We start from the raw sequence: 22,096 nt of genomic DNA, 5'->3' as shown, positions 1-22,096 counted from the left end.
TTTTCTTATAAAAAATATCAATCATTTTTTTTATATATTTGTTAATTTTTAGGAACATTTGGGTGACCATCCACTTAAGTTAGCTTTGATGGTATATTTTATTGTAGATTAAAGTTCCATAGACACATGTCAAATTTCAAATTTAGTAGAACTACTCAACCGGAAAAAAAAAATCTTTGAATGTCAACTCGTCATCGCTTGATTTGGTTGCAGTAGCCCTAGTTTCGGAAGTGTTAGCTTTGTCGCGCTCCTTCTCTTTTGTGTTTTCAGGTTTATTGTCAGGAAATTTAACTCCCTTGCGGACTTCTTGGCCTGGGGTGCCAATAGGCTGAAACTTTCCCGAGTTTGGTGGATTAATCCATTCCCTTTTATTGTAAATAGGTCTCTTGTCGATGCACGGCGTTTCACTGAGTGATCTTTCTCCTTTTAAAGAAAGTTTCATTCTCTCTCTCTCCCCCACCCCCCCACCCAAAATAAATAAATAAATAAAATGAAAGAATATATGAATAAATTTGAGACTAACTAGGATTATTAATTCTGGTGAAGAACCCATTCTTTTTGGTATCGTTTTAATTTTCAAGATCCATATTTCTCTTATTGAGAATGGAAAATGAGATTCTCACTACTTCAAGGATGACCAACCAATGGCAATGCATGTCAAAGCATCAATTAGGTGGGATTTCTACATTTTATTGGGGTAAGGCAATCATTTCACCCATCTTGTGTATGGTTGCAGTTGCCACACTTTTGGATATAGTTTTTTTTTTTTTTTTTTTTTATGTAATTATTAAAGTTATGAAAATCATTATGCCCATAGGCATACAAAACCTATTTCTTATTCTACAAACTATTTGTTTGATAGTTACCAAACAGTTTTTAGTTTCTTATCAAAAATGATTTTCACCAATGATTTTTGTTAAATAGGTTAAAAATAAAAAATAAAAAAATAATACCAAAGAGGGCCTAAGGACTCCCCTTAAGCCCTTCCACATCTCTCTCCTTTTTTTCCGGCAACATTCAATGGTGTCGGGTGATAACATATCTCCTTCCCTCTTACTTTGTGTACGATCGGGATGGCCAACAATAGCCTCCTTTCCACCCCCTTTTATCCATCCAATCTCAGATCTATTTTGCCACTTCCCTCCACCCTTAGCATCATTAAATGGGAAGGGAATCTTTGTCATAAAGATAAATCATTAGATCAAATCCCTTTTTTTTTATTTTTTAGAAAGAATGCTACCAGATAGTGTTGGGTTATGTCCAAACACAAAAATGGTACCTGATAGAGTTACGTATGTTCAAACACATCTGGAAGTGAGTTGGGGTATGGAAGTCTTTTAATAATCTGATTTCGCTTTCTCATGTTTCTATGTGTACATAATACTATCGGGTAACTTCCTATTTTCTATATTTTTTATTTTTTTTGTTTTGTTCCTTAATTATCACTTATCTTTCTTAATTATCACTTATCTTTCTAACTCCCAAATTGTAACCAAACCATTTTTTGTTTGTGACTAAAAGTCATTCTTTTCTAAGTAAGAGTCGAATTGCTTACAATAAACTCCACTAAAAAGACCGTAAAACATGATTAGTGGCTGTCCATTTGGCACTATTGAATGCGCCACTAATTAAGCCAACTTAAATAGGTAGGTGGTCCAAATGATATATATATTTTTTAATGTGGGAGAGTTATTTAGTTATTTTTTTATTTTTTATGAGAAAGAAAATTTTAAAATTAATTATAAAGTAGAGCCAAAGTTTTGTATACGGTTTACAAAGAATAGTGTAAGGTGAGAGAGTTTCCCCATGAAAAAATGTGAATCATGTGAACTGTCAACTTTCATAATTTATTAAAAAGAAAAAGATTGATACACTATTTTGTACAAATTCCTTTATATCCTTCACATAATAAACGATGTGATCCCACACAAACATTTGGATGATGTTGCAATTGTTTTTATTTCAACCACAATCAAGAGAGGCTGAGGCATTCAGATGGTTTTGCTTTCGGTACTAGGTAACAATAAAAAGGTATTGTTGATGGTATACTTTATAAATATTGATTAAGGAATATAACATTGAACACTCTCTTATCGTGACTTTGCACCAAATACAAGGGGGCAAAATGACACCCCCACCCCTATGAAACACAATAAACCTGAATTTAAATCCTCCGTCTCACTCCTTGGTGTAGCAGAGGGGGCATTTTTTTTTTTGGCAACCAGGGGCTATTGAAGAGAGAGGCAGACTTAAAATAGGAGAGAGAGTGACACAAAATCATCATTAATACCTTTACTACGTCAGGGGCTGAAGAGGATCCATTTCTGATGAACCTACCGCTGTTGATGCCTATGTGGACCCTTTTATTGGTCCCATGTTGATGCAAGAACCGCAATGAGAGCATTAATTTCCCCATATGATTTTCAGAACACCGTTGTGGCTTTTATAACATATTTATGATTTGATGGTTCAATAACTTCATTCACCCATTTAACTTTTAGTAAGCAACCAAACAGGCCCTTACGCAACAGACAGCACCTAGGGTCTCTTTAACGTGACATATCCGACAGTTATAGTGGCTCAAGATAGCCAAGCTTGGAAAAGCCATTTAGTACAAACCCCTAGAGTAACTCTAACGTACGCGACTCGCTCTGCGCAGTATAGCAATCACCTTCTGACAAGGCTTGACAGTTGCTCATTTCAAACGTAACAGCCAAAGCAAGGAAAGGAGAAAATTCCCACCAGAGTCTCCAAACCAGTCCAAGTTGAAGTTGAAGGGACAGAAGAGTCAAAGTCACGCAATTAGAGAGCATTGAAAGCTCTGTACCGTTTAAGCTAAGAGCTTTTAATTTGCACCCATTTCAGATGAGTGTTTTAGATCGCTTTCAGTGTCAAATCAGGTTCAAGATCAACCAATCTGACCATATATTTATTTCTTTACACTAAAGAATGTGAAATCCTGTCTGGGTCTTCTTTAGTCTCGTTTCCCTGCTCCCTTGCTGCAAAATTACTTATTTTTTGTTGTTTTTTTGGGAAAATAGTTCGAGTTGTTCGTGGGTATTATTATTTCAATTGTTCGATGATGGATAACAAGTTTATTTGCATGAAAAAGATACTTTGATTTGTATCAGTTTTAGATGAGTTTGTCCTAGATCGGTTTCTGCCGCAAGATTGATTCAAGCTCTGTTTTTTGTTGAACCCAAATCCCTTTTCTCGACAGTCACTCTCACCCGAAATTTTGTCACTGCACGCTAGAGAATGCTAAATCACATCTGGGTTTTCTATATAACCTCGTTGCCCGTGCTCCTCTGCTGTGAATTTTCTTAGTTCTGGCATTTTTTCCTGCGAAATAGGCCGAGTGGTTCGTGGGTTTTGTTGGGTTTCAACTGTTCTAAATGGGTAACAAGTTTATTTCCTTGAAGAAGAAGGATGGGAAGGATGTGGGGTCGAAAAGCAAGAGGCATGGGAGATCTCAGCGGAAAATGGCAGCCGAAGAGGAGCTCTTGCACAGACAAGCCTTGTCTATGGCACTTCATCAGCACCAGTTGTCACAGAGGTTCGAGGGATCAATGTCAAGGAGAATTGGGTCTACAAGTGCGCGTTTTGGGTCTACAAGGAAGATGGTCTCTGATCCACTCTCCAATGGAAAACAGGTTGGTTTGAAATTGAAACTGAATCCCTTCTTGTTGTTTGGTTGCTTGCAAAGTAATTTTGATGTTTTTGATTAACAGTGGACTTTAATGCTGAGTTATATTGAAATGAGCCCCAAATCTAGAAAACTTTGAGAGCGAAATTCTTAACTAAATATGGAAACAACAATAATCAGTAGGCAAGTGGGAGAAGATTTCTTTTGATCGGTCCTACTTTTGAGTGTTGGTGGAAAGAAGAAAGTAGAGGAGAAAAGGAAAAGAAGACTTCCACTGTTTGTGTCAAAGCTTAAAAGAGCATCTGGGAAAGCACTGAGAAAGCATTCTGCTTTTTGGTTCAGATAGTGCATTATGATGGTTTTGGACCTGTCTGCTAAACATTTCCCTACAAAACATCCAGAAAGACATAATTTGAAGCTTTAGGATTAGTACAATAGTTAGCGAAGAAAGTCAAATCTCATCAAGAGAAATCCAATCCCATTTATAAGAGCTTCCAAGGGTACAAGTCGTAGGTCCATTCATCGGATGTACTCCTTCACAATTAGAGATGTGAGCCGTTGTTGACCTTGTTTTTGGAGATCTAGTTAACCAACTCAAGCTACTTTTGAGAATTTGGATTAGGCACTTGATTTTTGGTTCGATGGAATGGCAAACAAGGGAGAGAAATTGGTTTAATGTTCTAACCAGAGACTGATTGGGTTGGAGTAGGGATAAAGATAGATGATTGCAGTTGTTTCGGCATTTTGCCCATTGGTAGTTTCTGATTGTAGTTGCAATGAACTTTTGGGAAGGAATATGCAATAAACTTTTGGGAAGGAATGTGGATGCATTTGTAGCAAGTAGGAGAGAAGTTTTTCTGTTTATTGTTCCCAAGGAATCCAGGAGTCATGAAATTCCTGACGTGGGACCAGCATACTAGTAATGGTGGAAAACCATTTCATTCTATCAACTACACGAAACACCGGCCATGGATGCTACATTCTTTTTTATATTAAGTCTTGAATGAGTTTATTGCTTTACCCAATTTTGCAGCTTAATCGAAAGGGAGAAACAACATAAATTTAAGTTTCTTAGAAAGTTCTCTTTACTATTAAATCAATCGATAACTCAGTGATGCCATATTTTTTTATTCAGAGAAACTTTGTATTCCTTTAAATATTTGAAGATTCCTTGTAAATGGGTGCAATCTGCAGTAGATAATTGGAACGGATAGGCCTCATCCTGAATCCCTGATCCAATGCAGCCGATAAGAGGCTGGATCCACTGAACTGTGAAACATTATTTGAAGTTCATACTGAAAAAGGGGCGGGGAGGGCGGAGCTTAGTAACTTACCATTATGTCAGTTACTCCATCATGTCACTTATTTTTCTTTCCTTTTAAATAAAATAAAAGCAACTGGTAACTATGTAACTGAGATTTGGAAATATACATCATGTGCAGGTACCAGAATTTGTGGAGCATCTCAAAACAAAAAAAATTGTTCTAGTTCATGGAGCAGGATTTGGAGCATGGTGTTGGTACAAGAATATTGCTTTATTGGAAGAAGTAGGATTGCTTCCAATTGCCTTAGATCTCATGGGATCGGGGATTGACCAGACGGATCCAAACAGTGTAAAAACTCTGGCAGACTATGCGAAGCCCTTGATTGATTATCTACATAACCTGCCTGAGGAAGAACAGGTTGGGGACACATGTGATTTCCATGATTTACCATGCCTCTTCTAATTACTGTACTTGCAATTATTTGAGGAGCATATTGTGATTTGTGTAGTTTATATACAGGTAATTTTAGTCGGCCACAGTTGTGGAGGTGCAAGCATCTCTTATGCTTTGGAGTGTTATCCAAAGAAGATTTCAAAAGCCATTTTCCTATGTGGTACAATGGTGGCAGACGGCCAGAGGCCTTTCAATGTTTTTGCCGAAAAGGTGTGTAATTCATGTTGATTATGAGTGAAAATAATCTCTTTGGTAGTCAAGATTTTCAATTTGATTAGTACTAAGGTATGTGATTTGGCCCAAAGTAGTAGAAGTCACCCTACTATATTGAGTCCAAAGCACGTCTGTTGAGGAAGAACATGTAATGTCAAAAAAAAAAAGAGAGTAAAATTAGATCATAGGTACCCCTACTGGACCCAAATTTTAATTAATACTAAAAGAAACTAATATTGGCAATGGGTTGGGTGAATTATTCTGCATAATAAGAAATGGTGCATTCTACATATGCATCGTGAAGCTTAAGAAGTCACTGAGGTTGGTTAAATCATATCAAATTTGGCCTCCCCCCCCCCCCCCCCCCCCCTTCCTTTAATGCTCAGAGAAGCAAGTTTATTGACTCATATAAGGCATTGGAGCATTTCCGTGCTCAACTGAAAATTGCAGGATGACTAGAGGCATTGGATGAGGCTAACATGCACTAATTGAGTGATCCTGAGACTGCTCTTTAGTGGCTGAATAAGTCCTACTCCTACGGTTCTAAAAGCAAAATAAAATTGTTGAAATTGGCCAAAAATAATGTTATGAGTTGTCACCCAAGCATGTGTACCACTTGGTTGAGTTTCTCAGGTATTAGAGAAAAATAGTTCAAGCCAGACATTTAATGTGAGGAAATGGCCGAAGTCAAATGAACCATCTATGTCATGTCAGGTGCACTATATTGTGGTTGATTTACCCTTTGGTATTTTGGTAGGTTGTGGTTGATTCACCCTAATCTGACAGTTATCAGGGCAAAATTTATAGCTATTCGACCTTATCCCAAACGCTTTAAGAATACAGTGGTGCTAAAGTGCTAAATTTACATTTCTGCTGCGTCTGACCGGAGATACAATGTATTGGGTGATAGCAAATTCACTCTTTAATGCCTTTGTCTTCTGGTCAGCCCTAGTATGGTTGGAAAAATAAAATCCATTGATTGGTTTAGTCTTACCCATTTAGAGAATTTTGTTGGTAGAACATAGCCAAGGATATTGCTAAAACTGGACACCACCTTAATCCCTAGTTGTACAGTGTTTGTCAAAGAGAACAAAGTCCACAGTTTTCCTGGTTAAGGCAAAGGACTATTGGAGCTTACCAGTCTGAATCAGTCATTTTACCAGTCATAGGCCAGAATCATGGACCAGCTGAGTTATATTGGTAAAATTGAGGATTGAAGGGTGCATATGAATCATGTGAAAATAGAAAGAGGGAACAAAACCTTCTATTTCCAGTAATGAGATTAGTAATATAAGTTATACATTCACTTAGATCTACAGATTAGACAAATGGCTTGCCAAGAGAAACAGATCTACAGATAGGACAAATTACTTGCCAATAGAAACAGAAGAAATTATGAAACTGGCTGATGGGGCAGCTACAATTTGAAATTGAAAAGAAAAATCATATCTTACTAGTAGCAGACCATACCTGGAGGCTGGAGGAATTCATGTGTGGTTGAGTATACTTGCATGACCAGCAGTAGGATGAAAGATTCGAGTGCTTAAAAGCAACGCTTGGCAGACAAGAAACTGGGAACCTGACAACTTTCCAGTTGGTTTAAAATTTTGTGCTAGCCTTTGATCTGACCAAACTGGTCAAACAGGTTAACCGATTCGAAATGCACTTTTCATCTCTTGCTTCAGAAGACAGAAATTTCATCCTTCAATGGTTAAAGTATATGTAGTTGTACTGAGGTCACAATGTATCAGCTGAGTATAACTAAGGGCAGCATGCATACTGATCAAATAATCACAGCAGCAATCATTTCCAATGAAAATAATCCAGTGTGAATTTCAAATGCCACCTTGAATGCACAATATGCCAGGCAAGTATGAGATTAGCCTGTTTGTTCTGCCCTAACCCTGTGGTCGTCAAATAAAATTTTTTGAAAGAGCAATCACAAGTGGTAAGGGACGTATAATGAGGTTTCACTAGCTAAATGGGCCTATGATTTGTTCAATTGTAGTGAACATCCAATCCTTCTAGTTGGCTTCTATTTTTATTATGGGGTTATTCAATGCTCTGTGTATTCTTACAGCTTAGATATCTGTCTGCAGCTAGGGTCTGTCGAGAGTTTTATGCAAGAATCGCAACTTTTGACTTATGGTGATGGTAAAGACAAACCTCCTACGAGTCTTATGCTTGCGAAGCAGCAGACTAAGGGATTTTATTTCAACCAGAGTCCTGATAAGGTATGTTGCATTTTCAGAATTAATTACTGGAATTTGTCCTGCTGGCCTCTTTTTAAAATTACTTATCACTAAAATATTGTCTTTCTCTGAATAGCCTGAGATCGCTTAGTTCCAATTTAATGCTTCGATTATGGATATGAATTTCCCAATCAAAATTTGTCCGTTAATAACTATGGAAATAACTCTCAATTTTAAATTACTTTATAATCACTAATTGTTTTTTTTTTCTTTAAGATGAATAAATAATTCATTACAAGAGAGGAAGAATATACAAGAGAAAAAGGGGGGGGGAGGGAGGCTTAAGCCAACAAGGAGAAGCCAACCTAAGGGGAGCAAAACCAAACTAAAACAAATCCATCACAAACCAATAAAAGAGGGAGAGAGAGAGGAGGGATGGAGGATGGGGGCGGCGGGCCACATGTAATCAGGGGGGCTGCGGGTGCTGGTGATGCTGGGTGTGCTGAGAGTGCTAAGGGTGTTGTGGGTGCTGCGGGTGTTGGTGGTGCTGGGGGAGCTGGGTAACGGCAACTTGAAGGTTCCAAGAAGAAATGATGGTGGGAGTTTCTGGGGGAGACAAGAAGCCTAGTGAGGAGAGCCTAGGCTTTGGAAACGACATCAAAGGAGATAGCTTTCCAAATCTTGTCCGGGGAACGAGATTTGGCGGTCCATCTACGGATGTTGCGCTCCATCCAGAGATGGTTTATTGTAGCACAAAATCTAATTTACCAATAGTATCACAAATGGTCGAACCAGAGAAAGACATATCAACCCAAATACATTCTCTGTCAAAAGGGAGAATGGATCTTCTAGAAGGCTAGCACTTGGAAAGGACAGATTTCTAGACTTGGTAGGATAAGGGGCAAGAGAAGAAGAGATGGGGGGTATCCTCAATGCCTGAGGGGCATAGGCAGCAGGAAGGATTAGGGGGGATGTGGAGGTGAAGGAGGAAGGATTGGGTGGGAAGACAATTGGACAGGCAGCGCCAAAGAGTGAAACTTTAGCCGGGGATATGACCTTTAAACCAGACTAGTTTATGCCAGGAAACCGAAGGGGAAGGGGACCGGATAAAGGACCAAGCAGAGGCAGAAGAGAATAACCCATTGGAAGAGGGAAGCCAAATGTAGTGGTCTTTTCTTCCCCTATGTCGGGGGGAGGAAAGACCAAAGATCTAGAAGAGGAGGGTGAGAGTTTGAAGGCAACCAATCCTAGGGAGAAAGAATCGAGGATACCATAGCCTTAGCATGAAGGCCGGAGGAGTATATGATTCTGGGAGAAACCAAATGGGCAAGAATGCCCGATGGATGCCAGGTGTCCTTCCACAGAAAGGGGCAGTCCAGAGAGAGTTGTGCTTGAGTAAACCAGAGTGGATCTAGTCAACCCAAATGCTTTTCTGCTTGGAGACAATTTTCCAGATGAGCTTGAGGACTCCCATAGAATTGACATCTTTGATTCTCTTAATTTTTAACCCTCCTTCAGTTTTAGGAAGGCAAAACTTCTTCCAACTGAGAGGCCTGAGGAATTAGGAAGAGTCCGAGCCTTTCCAAAGGAAGGAGCAGAGAATACCCTCAAAATACTTGATGACAGAGGAAGGGAGACGAAGGTACCGGACCAGTACAGATACAAGGATTGGAGGACTGATCTAATCAAGGTTAAGCGGCCAGCAAAAGATAGAAGTTTCCCCTTCCAAAGCTGGGGCTTTTTCCTAAGATGGTCAAGTAGAGGGGCACAATGATGAGAGGAAAGCCTAGTGGTAATGAGCAGGAGGATCAAATATCTAATAGGCAAGGAACCCAACGGGATACCAGAGGTGTCAGAAATAGAGGCCTGAACCTCATGAGCGACACCTAAGAGGAAGATATTAGATTTGAGGGGATTGATTTTGAGCCCCGAAAGGGATTCAAAGGAATGAAGGATGGACATGATATTGGAGATGGATAGGGGATCAACTTTGGAGAAGATCATAATGTCATCTGCAAAAGCCAAATGCGAAAGGAGGAGGGATTTGCATTTTGGGATGGGGGAAATAAGATGGAGGTCGATGGCATTTTGGGATGGGGGAAATAAGATGGAGGTTGATGGTAGATTGAATGGAATGGGAAAGAATTTCCAAGGAGATGGAGAAGAGAAGAGGAGAGAGAGGGCATCCTTGATGGATTCCATGTCTCGAGGGGAAATATCCAGCAAGGCTTCCATTCACTAGGACGGAGAAGCAAGGGCGGAGATGCAAGAGCGGATCCAGTGAACAAAAGAGGCCGAGAAGGACAATTGAAGCAGGACATTGGAAACGAAGTCCTAACTAATCATGTCAAATGCTTTGTGAATGTCAATCTTAAGGAGGGCAGCCGGAGAGTGAGACTTGCGGTCAAAGCCTCAGACAATCTCATGACAGAGGATAATATTATCCGAGATGCTTCTGCCGGCGACGAAAGCAGATTGATTTGGCTTGACAAGAGAGTCAATGACTTTTTGGATCCTGTTGGCTAGGATTTTAGCAATGAACTTGTAAAGGAGGTTACAGAGAGAAATGGGTCTAAAGTCTTATGGAAGCCGCACCCTCCTTTTTGGGGATAAGATAAAGGAATGTGTGATTGGTTAGGGTTGTAGAAAAAATTATGCACCTTTAGGATGAGATCATCACGAATGATATTCCAACAGGCAGAGAAGAAGCCCATACTGAAGCCATCGGGTTCAGGGGCCTTGTTAGCCTTATGGGAGAGAATGGCCGAGTGAATTTCTTCCTCACTAGGGATGGACTAAAGGAAGGGAAGAAGATCATCGGGGATAAACTTGTTGAGGAGGTTGGAGGGGATGGAGGGGGAAGGGGGGAGGAGAGTTGAAAAGCCTTTGGAAGTGAGAGACTGCCTCAGACTTGATGAGATCTGGGGAGAAGAGCTCAATCCCAGAGGAGGAGATGAGCTTAGGAATGGTGTTGGGATTATTTCTCACTTTAAGAGAGCGATGGAAATAGGCCGAGTTGGAGTCACCTAATTCAAGCCATTTGATGCGGGATTTCTGACGAAGAAAGCTTTCTTCTTTAAACCAGGAGCAAGGAAAGGTTGGCTGAAGCTACTTTTTCTTCCTCAGCCAGGATGGGGTTGAGGAGATCAAGCTGAAGCCTGGACTGAATGGAGAGGAGAAGTTCCCGACCCACAGAAACCTGAGTTGAGATATTCCCAAAGGTGGAGGAGTTCCAGAGCTTTAAGGTGGATTTAACATTCTTAAGCTTTTTAGCAAAAGCAAGGAGGGGGGACAAAGAGCGGGGGGTGGGTATGTTCTAGGCACACTAGACCAGAGGCTGAAAATCGGGGTGGGCGATCCACATGTCAAAGAATTTGAAAGGTTTAGGACCAAAGGAGCGAAAGGGGAGGACATGGATAGAGATGGGGTTGTGGTCCGAGATCCCGGAAGGCCAAAGCAGGCATAAGAGGAGGGAAAAGCATCTAACCATGCTTCATTAACCAGGGTCCTGTCAAGCTTACAAGCCACTCTACGAGTGCCAGATCTTCTGTTATGCCAAGTAAGTTTGACGCCCGATCACCGGAGGTCGGTGAGGTTGAGATCATCAATGCAATCATTGAAAGAATTAACAACCTGAGAATCAATGGGGTTTCCCCTGTGTTTTTTATGGTTGTACCGGATGACATTGAAGTCTCCAGCAATACCACAAGGCTTGGAGCTCATAGAAGGGGCAAGAGAAGTCAGGTCAGACCAGAGAGGGAGCCTGAGGGGAGCTCTATTATGAGCATAGACAATGGAGAGAAAGCAGATGAAGGGTCAAGAGTTATGAGAGATGGAGATATAGGTGACTTGGGCAGAGGAGAAAATGGAAGAGATGGATAGGAATAAGGGATCCCAGAGGATCCAAATCCTACCATTTGGACTATGAAGGTAACTGGAATGTAAGGACCATGAGGGAGCAATCGAAGAGGCAATCCTATAGGCATTGGCCTACAAGACCCGGGTTTCCAGGAGACAACAGAGATTGGATTTCGAGGAGCGCAAACGGGTTCTGATTTTAGCTTGCTTAGCTGAGGAGTTAAGACCTCGAACGTTCCATATATTCTAAGGAATCATTAAGAACCTGGGGAGGAGGGCAACAGATGCTTGGACAAGCTGCGGGGGGTATTTGGGATGATGGGGCCAGAGATAGATGGTGGCCGGCAGCTGGAACCAATAATAGAGGAAGCGTGGTGTTAGTGGTGGTTTTGGTTGAAGTTAAGGAGGTTTTTTTGGTGATCTTTTTTTGGGTGGTGTTGAAGGTGGAGGTCTGGTGGGGGTTTTTGGGATGGAGTTAGGCTGATGGCTGTTTTTTGGAATAGGGGTGATTTGGCTGGCTGAAGGAGCCGAAATCAGAGGACTAGCCAAAGTGGTTTGAGAAGAGCTATTCAGAAGTCACAAGGAATTTCTTCAAAAGGCAAAGGGCTGATTCTGATCTATTCAGCTTTGAATTGCTGATGAAGCTTTTCTGGGGGGCATTGACAAGGGCTTGGTCTATCATTTTGAGGCCCTGAGGAGTAGGGAGGGCCTAAGGATGCCTGAGCCTTCCTAGAAGAGGAGGCCGAATGGAGCAGCCTAGGAGAGAAGGCAGCTTGTCCTTTGGGAACCAAAGGATTAGAGCATTCCAGAGGCTTGTCGCAGATTGAAGATGGGCCTTCCAAGGCCAACAAGTTATCCTGAAGGTTGTAGCAGGGGGCGTGGGGGCCTTCCGAGGCTAGCCGAGGTGTGGAGCAGACTTTCGAGTTGAAGGAGAGGACCGAGGGGCCTTTCGAGGCCAAAGAGTGATCTATGGGACCATTAACGAACAAGGGATCAAAGTCAGGCAAGCTTCCAATCTGTCTAGAGGCAGAGGCGAAAGCTTGAGCAGCGGCGGAGGCTTGGGCGGCGTCAGAGTGAGAACAGGAGTCTGGCAGTGTCGATTGGTTGAGAAGAGACAGCCGTGGGGAAGTTCCTGCAGCTACAATGGTGACAGTGGAGCCAATTGTAGACGAAGGTTGAGGCAGCGTAAGGGCACATCCGTGACCAACAGCAGAACCTGAGATTTCAGTGATGGGCGGGGAGGAAGGGGGAATCAGGTTAGGAGGAGAGGAGATGGGCGGGTTGGGTTGAGATAAGGATGGGGCAGGATTTTTAAAAGGATGGGTCGGGTTATATAAGTTTCCAGGGTAAAGGGGATGGTCCACCGGGTATTTGGAGAATTGATTAAGTAAATGAACCGGAAGAAATTGGTTCAGTGGGACAAACAATGGTTCAGTGTTGGGTTAGGTTAATTGGTTAAGGTAAGAGGGAGAAGGATGTGGAAAAAGGGATAGGGTTCTTGGGCAAGTTCATCACAGAGAGGCCAGCGACAGATGGGCGTGGCAACAGAGGCGGAAGAGAGGATTTGAGGGTATGGGGAAGGGGTTCCGAGGTTGAATTAGACTCAGCCTGACAGACCGGAGGAGAAGGTTCCCAAAAAGGAAGAACAATGGTAGTAGCAGGGGTTTGCAGGTCAGTGAGGTCACCATCAGGAGCCATATCGGGGTCTGCCCTCTCTCGTATCGAGAAAGGGTTAAGACCAGTGGATAAAGGGGTTGACGAAGGACTAGAGGTCGCACAGTGTGCTCTTTCAACGGAAGAGATGCCGGATCAAAATCCGACAGAGAAGATAACCAATTTCTTTTTTTAATTTTTTTTTTTTGGAGTGAAGCTTGTAGTTGCCGTCTTGAGAGTAGTGTTCTTCCGGTGAGGTTGGATTGGCCTTCAGAGGCTCCTTGAACGGATGATGGGAGCTTATCACATAGGGAGGTTTTGTGCCCAAAACACTTACAGAATGAGCAGGAAGGGGGGATCTAGTCATATCTAACTTCCTAAGTGAACATATGGTCATTACCATCCCTAATAGTGATTTGAGTTTGGGAGGATTTGATCGGCTTGCACTTCAATGCAGATTCTCGCGAACGATAGTCTATTTATCACTTTAGTTTGCTTATCTGAGTACAGGGGTTTGCTGATGAGGGAACCTACAAGACTGAGGCCTTTGATACACCAGAAATGGAGGGGGAGGTGGGGGAAGACAACCCACAGTGGGATGGAGGTGGGTTCAGTTCTGGTGAACGAGGTAAGCACGTCCCATTGTCGGAGGAAGATTGGTTTCTTCCCAAAGTACCAAGGTCCTCCATTGAAGGCCATTACTTTGTCGGAATCGGCATCAAAGTTGAATATAAATGTTCCATTGTCTAGCATATACATGGACAAGGAGCACACTAGTTTCCACTGTTTCATAAGCAAAGCCTTGATGATGGAGAAGGGAGGTTGGCTTCCCAAAAAGGTACCCACAACGCATTTCTTTCATTTCGAAATTTCTGAGTCCAAAAAACCAGGCGGGCATAGTCCAATGGGAGAGGAGTAAAGGGTAGCTAGATGTAGGTAGAAGAGGGTATGGCTAGCAGTGGGTGGGTTGGAGGAGGGAATAGAGTTGGAGACGACCGAAACCGAGGAGCGGTTCTCAGGGAGGTCAGGATCGAGAGGAAAGGGCTGGGATGAGGGAGACGAAGGAGAGGAAGGTAGGGTGCCATCGGAGAGAGGGCTAAGGCTGTCGGTGGGAATAAGAGGGTTACTGGCGATAGGGGCCGCTGGAGAATGAAGGGGCATCAGAGGTCACTTTTGGTCACAGATGGAATTGCACATGGCTAGAAACAGGACGTGGACTGAGTAGATAGGGCTTGAATTAGATACACTTTTTTCCAAGGTTACAGATCCATTTTTCTGACTGCCACTTAGTAATTAGAGCTCTTGACCCAAGATTTAATCTGAATTGTTCGCTTTGAATTATAATATTTCTCCTAATCTGATCTGTTCCTTATTCTAGCGATTTTGAAATTTCCTGGGTTTTCTGAGCCCTAAACTATTAGTGACTAGAAACCCCATTATGAGGAGATATTATTGTCAAGGATGGAATTGCACATGGCTAGAAATAGGACGTGGACTGAGTAGATAGGGCTTGAATTAGATACACTTTCGACAACTAGAAAGTAGGCTACGAAGAATACTCTAAATAGAACCCTTTTTCTTTTTTTTTTAGGGTATGAATCAATAACAATTAGTGATTTATTAGTCCAGTTGTCTTCCCACCCAATCCTCAGATCTAACATTACCTGATCCGAGAATCAATTTTCACCCTGATGCCGTAACCAACAATGACCTCTGATGCCCCTTCTCCGGTGGCCCCTACCGCAGGTAACCCTCTTATTCCCACCGACAGCCTTAGCCCTTTCTCCGACAGCACCTTGAAACAACCTAGAGGGGGGGTGAATAGGTTATACTAGTGGAATTTAACTCTTTTCGATGAATAGGTCACAAGTGTGACTGTAAGTTAAAATAATGCGGAGTAAATAAAACAAGTACAACCACAAAACACAAGATTTATAGTGGTTCGACTCAATCCGAGTCTAGTCCACTCCTTACAAGAATCCTCTTGTAAGGTATTCCACTAGTTCTCCCTTTCAGTACGGTAGGTAGGGAAGAAAACCTTTACAATCTTTTTCACGGATAAGAGTATCCTTATAAATCCCCTTTACAGGCAGAGAGGCACTTTTACAATCTCCTTTGCAGGTAGAGATGCACCTTACAATCTCCTTTAAGGTAGAGAGGCACCTTACACTCTTTTAAGGATAAGAGGATCCTTACAATCTCTTAAGGATGAGAGAGTCCTTACACAAGCTAAGTACAGTCTAGACTTAATGTAAAATAGAAAATGGAGAAGTGGAATAAAAGAGGATTACCTCCGGTGTGGTGCAAATGAAATATACAATGATAATAGAATGAATGCACCTTTTGAAGTCTTCTTGATGTTTGTAATGTAAATGCCAAGATGTAGATGAAGACTTGTAGATGGTCTTGAGTTCCTCTTGAATGTAAAATAAAGAACTTGAACTCAAGAAATGGTGTAGACCAATTCTCACTTCTAATGCTTAAATAATGCTTCTCTAAAGTTGAGATTAATTATTAATTAATGAGTAATATTAGAGGTATTTATAGGTGAGCTTAGGAGAGCATTTTAGGTAGTAAATCTCACTTAAACGGTCATATTTTGAGTCCACCGGTCGACCGCCATTGGTAGCCGGTCGACCGCCAAGAGCCATTGAAGCAAAATATAGCCGTTGGGGCACTTCCAAGCAGTCACCGGTCAACTGGGACTTTCTACCGGTCGACCGAGACTTTCTGTCGGTCGACCGGCTATGGTCTCGGACAGTTCCGGTCGACCATGGATTCCAGCCGGTCGACCATCAACATGACAGTGTTTTGACAAAATGCTGTCATACTGACCAGTCGTCAGTGTTTTGATCATATCTTTTTGATCTGACCTCGGAATGACCTAAAATCAGTTGCGTTGAAATCGTGACTCGATTTCCTACAACTTCTATGAAGGTTTTATCTCCTTATACTAATTTTAAGATTCCCTAAAATATCCTTGAATCAGGTTAATGTGGTTTTCACAGAATTTCACTAGAACACATTTTTCCTAATATGTTCTTCACCACTTAAGAGACTTTCCATACTTGGTCAAGGTATGCTCTATGGTCATTCTAGTATGATGCAATGCACATGCATGTGATGAGTGCATATATATATATATATGTGGAAGTTACAAATTACATTAAAAATGACCAATCTATCCTAGTGGTCTTTTTCTTCACTTAAACCTTTCACTCTTTGGCACTTTATCTTCTTTTTTTCTTGTTTGCAATTCCATGTCTTTAAGCTTCATGTCTTGACATCTTGAAGCTTAAATTCTTATGATATATTCTTCAAGCATTGATGCCAACTTGTTGATACTCTTCATTTGATGACTTCAATCTTCATTTCTTCGTTTCATTCACCAAATTCGATCTTTCATATGAAGTCTCTACAAAACAATACTTAAAGGAAAATTGTGACATACCTTCATATGTTTGTTATCATCAAAACCAACTATAGGAGTGTGGACATATCCCTAACACACCCTACCTTCCTCCTACTTTCCAGTTGTCGAAAGTATCTAATTCAAGCCCTATCTACTCAGTCCACGTTCTGTTTCTAGCCATGTGCAATTCCATCCTTGACAATAATATCTCCTCATAATGGGGTTTCTAGTCACCAATAATTTAGGGCTTAGAAAACCCAGGAAATTCCAAAATCACCAGAATAAGGAACAGATCAGATTAGGAGAAATATTATAATTCAAAGCGAACAATTCAGATTAAATCTTCGGTCAAGAGCTTTAATTACTAAGTGGCAGTCGGAAAAATGGATTTGTAACCTCGGGAAAAGGATTGGCTCTTAGGGCTGGGCACGGGGGTCCCAGTCCCAAACCCGTTGGTAGTTGGCGGATTGGTCGAGCTGCTTCCGTGGCGAGAGTGGGTCACCGTGTGCCAGATGGGGGACGAACTAGGAACGGCCCCATCGGGGGCCTTCCCCGGGCATCGAACAATCGATCAAAACTGGTAGGACAAAGGGAATCCGATTGTTTTATTAAAACAAAGTATTGTGATGGTCCTTGTGGATGCTCACGCAATGTGATTTCTGCTGTACTCTGAATGTCAAAGTGAAGAAATTCAACCAAGCGCTGGTAAACAACGGGAGTAGCTATGACTCTCTTAAGGTAGCCAAATGCCTCATCATCTAATTAGTGGCATACATGAATGGATTAACGAGTTGTGGGTTGTTTTTCTAGTTTTCAATGCGGAGTTGTGTGTTACATATCTAGTTTTCAATACGGAGATGTGTGTTGATTACATAGTTTTCAATGCGGAGTTGTGTGGTTGAGTTATTACTTTCGTGCTTAGCGATGCTGTCAAGAATTTATTATCTCATTCCTCTTTTCATAAAAGTATGTTGAGTGATGGATTGTCTTGGTGGTAGACGTAATGCATGTAGTACGTGTGACACCCTAGAATATAGCAAGTTCAGGATCGAAAAGGTGTCCCCACCAAGAATACGGCAAGTACCAGGGGGTTTGGGAGATCAGTGTGCGTGTACAGACTTTAGTTCCACATCGCCTAGGGAGAGATTGTTGGGTTAGTTAATGACCTCTAGTCTCCTTAACATGACACAACACATTTTAAATCCTTGAGGCCCATGGGCCAAAAAGGACAATATTGTGCCGAGGTTAATGGGGTCAGGGCATTACAAATGGCATCAGAGCAAACCCCAACAGTATGTGGGGCCATAACGGGGATGTTGTGCCGAAAGGGGGAAAGATTGTGACACCCAAGAATACGGCAAGTACCAGATCTGCCTGGGAGATCAGTGAGGTGTCCCAACCAAGAATATAACAAGTACCATGGGGTTTGGAAGATTGGAGAAGGTATGCAAACTTTAGTCCCACATCACGTAGGGAGAGATTGTTGGGCTAGTTAATAGCCTTTAGCCTCCTTAACATGGCATAATGTGTTTTAAAGCCTTGAGCCCCATGAGCCAAAGAGGACAATATTATGTCGAGGTTAATGGGGCCGGGAAGTTACAGGACGCTTTGGCTTGACTGTTCTATATAATACGCTGGGTAGACAGCCGGTATCTTATTATAGTCTGTCATTATAAGCCTATGGCTGATCTGTAGTGGTGCATCAAGTTGACAGCCAGCACTTATTATAATTAGTCATAATCCGTCAATCTTTTTGCATGGATCCTTGTGCTCATCCTTGCTTGGAATCTCTATGTATCTGACTCCCATTTAGTTGGGATAAGGTTTTGGATGTTGTTTTGTTGTTTTAGTATTCCAGAAAAGTTTGAGCGAAATCCAATGGTTAGATTTGCACAAATTGAAGAATCCTATTTTAACTAGGCTGATAAATTGAGAAGGTTTGATAAATTGAGGAATCAATGCACAGGTGAAGGGATTAAAACAGAATTCAGGTAATGAACTAATATTAATGAATAAACAGTAAAAACAGTCAGAACCAGAGAAAAAATCAGTTTCAGAAAACCATATTTTGAGGAGTTTGAATAGAAGTAGGATACTGTAAATTGTTTAGTACCTGGATTTCTAAACAGGAACGAACTACAAATCAACAAAGTCGACCTGAAATTTATTTATGGTAGAACCTTGTTTAGTCTTCAAGCTTTTGATCAACAACCAGACAGAGAATTGAAAAAGGTAAAGTAATAAATCACAGGTGATTAAGTATAGACAATCTGACCTGAATTCGAAGGAGGGAAGCAGAGAAGATAAGATAGAAACCAGTTCAGGAAATCCACCTAAACTGAAGGTCTGGAATCCACCAGATTCTTACTACTGAATCCACAGCAGTACCACTTCGAAATCACTGAGCAATTACCCTTGAATCCACAAGAGCATGGTTTGATTCACAGAACCAATAAGGTGAAGGGGCTGTGCTCTTATATATATTTCTATAATGTTGTGCTTAAACTGAGTCAGAATCCAATCACAAAGGACTACTACATTCGTGGACAGAAAATGAATAAAAAACAGAAAGCGAACACTAACTAAAACTCCCCGATCACAGGCTTTGATGGAGAGTCTATACTGACTTGACTACTCAGTCAGCCTTACACCAACTAAATGCGGTCAGCTACATGGATCCTTTTCTTCCAATCAGCTCCATTCAAAGCCACACTAGTTATTAGTCCTAAGATATGCATGTCTTTCCTTGTCACTTTTCCTAGAATCATTTTAGGCCTACCCTTCACTTTTTTAGCTCCTTCAATCTGAATCAAATCACCTCCGTATTGGAGCATTCAAAGGCCAATCTGGTTGCCTATTGTAATTACTTGAACCGTTTTCCTATTTGACAGTTTAAATTATCCTTCACGTATTTATATCACTGGAGAAGTGAAGATTGAAAATACTAGCTTCACTCTGTTAAATAATTGCATACATGAGATGAGAAATTTGCAGTAAATTGCCTGGAGTTATAAATCCAATTGATGGGTTCAATCTAGGAAATCTCTTTCTTGATTGAGCTTTGCACATCTAAATAACCATGAATATATGATCTGCACTTTTGGGTGATTATAAAATGTACTGCAATGTATTTCTTGGATAAGTCCTGTGAAACCAATTAACCAAATATTATGACTTGCTGGTATTTTCAGTTTCAAACTTCCAATGAATTTATTGCCTTACTCATATCTTAGAGACAAATAACTTAAATGAGTTCTGATTTGTTAGTTCAGGGTTACCATACTAAAGGATGATGTTGCTTAGAACTTAAAAGATCCCAGATTCGTTTTATGTTTTCATTCAATACATTTTTAGTTATTATTATGACAGTTCAAAACCCTGCTTTTGACATTTCTGGTGTTGGAACCTGCACAGTTCTCCAATGTGGTACCTTAGGAGCTAGTTATTTAGCTACCCTGTATGAGATCCTTACTGATTGTGTCATGAATATGTTTGTGAAACCGGTGAATGCTAGGATATCGCATTGGCTACTGTTTCAATGAGACCCATCCCTCTAGGACCAATCATGGAGAAGCTCTCATTGTCACCTGATAATTATGGCTCTTCAAGGCGGTTCTACATACAAACACTTGAGGATCATGCATTGTCTCCAGACGTGCAGGAAAAGCTTGTCAGGGATAACCCACCTGAAGGAGTATTTAAGATCAAAGGCAGTGATCATTGCCCATTCCTCTCAAAGCCACAGTCACTACACAAAATCTTGCTCGACATCGCCCAAATTCCGTAGCTGAAATCACTGAATACAACAGAATTTGTCTTTGATATGTGACGAGGTGGCTCAGGGGAGGCCAGTTTGTATAATTGAAGATGGTAGCAGAAATCATGTATGATCTCTGCATTCAGGTTGGACATAATGAGGGGATCTTAATTGGAGTTAATTCTAGGAATAAAGCATAAGTTGTGGTTGAAGGAAAGAAGGGCTGCGGAAGATTAAGTTAGTTTACTTAATGTTGGAGAGGTAATGCTAATTTATACAATATATAGATAGGATTACGGCCATAGACATTATATCAATACTCTACTTATCAGAGAACTGTCTTAATTTACCTTCCTTTTGATAATCCCTTTCTTAAGTACTATATGCAAATAAATGGGCAGAACCCTGTCTGCTTGCATTCTCCACGCCCAGACACATGAGGCGGGCTGTGAAACAGTGCCCCTGCCCTCGACAGCCCACCCCATGTGTCTGGGCATGGGAGAACGCAAGCGGACATGGTTCTCGCACTCAATATATATATATATATATATATTGCAAAAAAAAAAAAAAAAATGATCCCTTTCGTTAAATTTCTCATGTTGATGTTATGTTATTCTGGCCAGAAGGGGTATCAAAAATATGTTAATGAATGAAAGCAATCAGGTATCAGTCAAATATATGTTCCCTCATGTTCAGAAATTTCACTGGCTGTGGTTACTGAATTATTTCCCATTTATTTTGGATATCAATTTTTATTTTTACTTTTGCTCTTTCCCTTATTTGAATGCATCTCTGTTCTAGGCTGTCTTTGGTATGCATCTTTGGTCAATAATGCATTCCGAGAAATCACATCAAATGCAACCGTAATTTCAAAAAGTCCACTATACGATTTCAAACGCCTTCAAATTATAATTGTATTGTTCACTCTCTTTAACCACAATTTAGAGTTTAAGATCTTCAGGAGGTAGGGTGGCCTGGGACCCATAGGATGTTGAGGTTGAGAAGATGAAATGACAAATTTACATTATCCGACTTAGAAAGCATTCCAGGAATGCATACCAAAGACTAATCTATATCTAACCATGATCAGCATCTCCGGTTGAACCACTGACCTAGTTGGACCGTAGGCTGGTTGACACAAACGATCATCAAAGACTAATCTGTGTCTAACTATGATCAGCATCAGGTCTGGGGAATAGTCTGTCTAGTACTAGGTGATTGGACTCACTACCATTGGCTAGTAACAACTATGTCAATTGTCAGCATAAGATTCACCAATATCATATGATAGGGATGATAGACATATGGCATCTAGAGATAGTGACATGCGGTAGGAGACAATTTGTGGTTATAATACGTGGCAAGAGACTAATGGTATCTAGGAGAGGGACCAGTTACAGCTCTTTAACAATTTAATTGTTGAGGGAGTTCATATTTAAAAAGAAACTGGACGAGAGACCTTATACCTTAAAATGCAATTAATATTCTTTACCAAAAAAAAAAAAATGTGATTAATATTTGCATTTTAACTCCATTAGATCAAAACTTGCATAAGAAACATATAAATTGGCAATATAAACATAAATGGCTGATGCAATTAGTGAGTTGTAGTGTGCAAAAAGTTCATGTTCACCAGGAGGTCTTGAG

At 41.0% G+C, this 22,096-nt stretch overlaps 1 protein-coding gene across 1 annotated transcript; it reads left to right on the top strand.

Moving 5' to 3' along the window:
* The first annotated feature begins 2,705 nt into the window (after positions 1-2,705).
* Positions 2,706-20,813, top strand: LOC122071940 (putative methylesterase 14, chloroplastic). Its single transcript, XM_042636429.1, has 5 exons — positions 2,706-3,653; positions 5,089-5,328; positions 5,431-5,574; positions 7,677-7,811; positions 20,207-20,813. Exons 1-5 carry the CDS (start codon positions 3,396-3,398, stop codon positions 20,477-20,479), a joined length of 1,050 nt encoding a protein of 349 aa, XP_042492363.1. The 5' UTR covers positions 2,706-3,395; the 3' UTR covers positions 20,480-20,813.
* The last annotated feature ends 1,283 nt before the right edge of the window (positions 20,814-22,096 follow it).

Source organism: Macadamia integrifolia, chromosome 2, assembly GCF_013358625.1.
Source record: "Macadamia integrifolia cultivar HAES 741 chromosome 2, SCU_Mint_v3, whole genome shotgun sequence".
Lineage (NCBI taxonomy): Eukaryota > Viridiplantae > Streptophyta > Magnoliopsida > Proteales > Proteaceae > Macadamia > Macadamia integrifolia.
The sequence above is the reverse complement of the archived record's forward strand: the minus strand, read 5'-3'. Positions and strand labels throughout refer to the sequence as shown.

Bases quoted from the DNA above. Each gene is read 5' to 3' on its own strand.
- LOC122071940 (XM_042636429.1), top strand. From the start codon at position 3,396: ATGGGTAACAAGTTTATTTCCTTGAAGAAGAAGGATGGGAAGGATGTG. The intron at 3,654-5,088 runs GTTGGTTTGAAA...CATCATGTGCAG, and splicing joins CACTCTCCAATGGAAAACAG to GTACCAGAATTTGTGGAGCA. The intron at 5,575-7,676 runs GTGTGTAATTCA...ATCTGTCTGCAG, and splicing joins TCAATGTTTTTGCCGAAAAG to CTAGGGTCTGTCGAGAGTTT.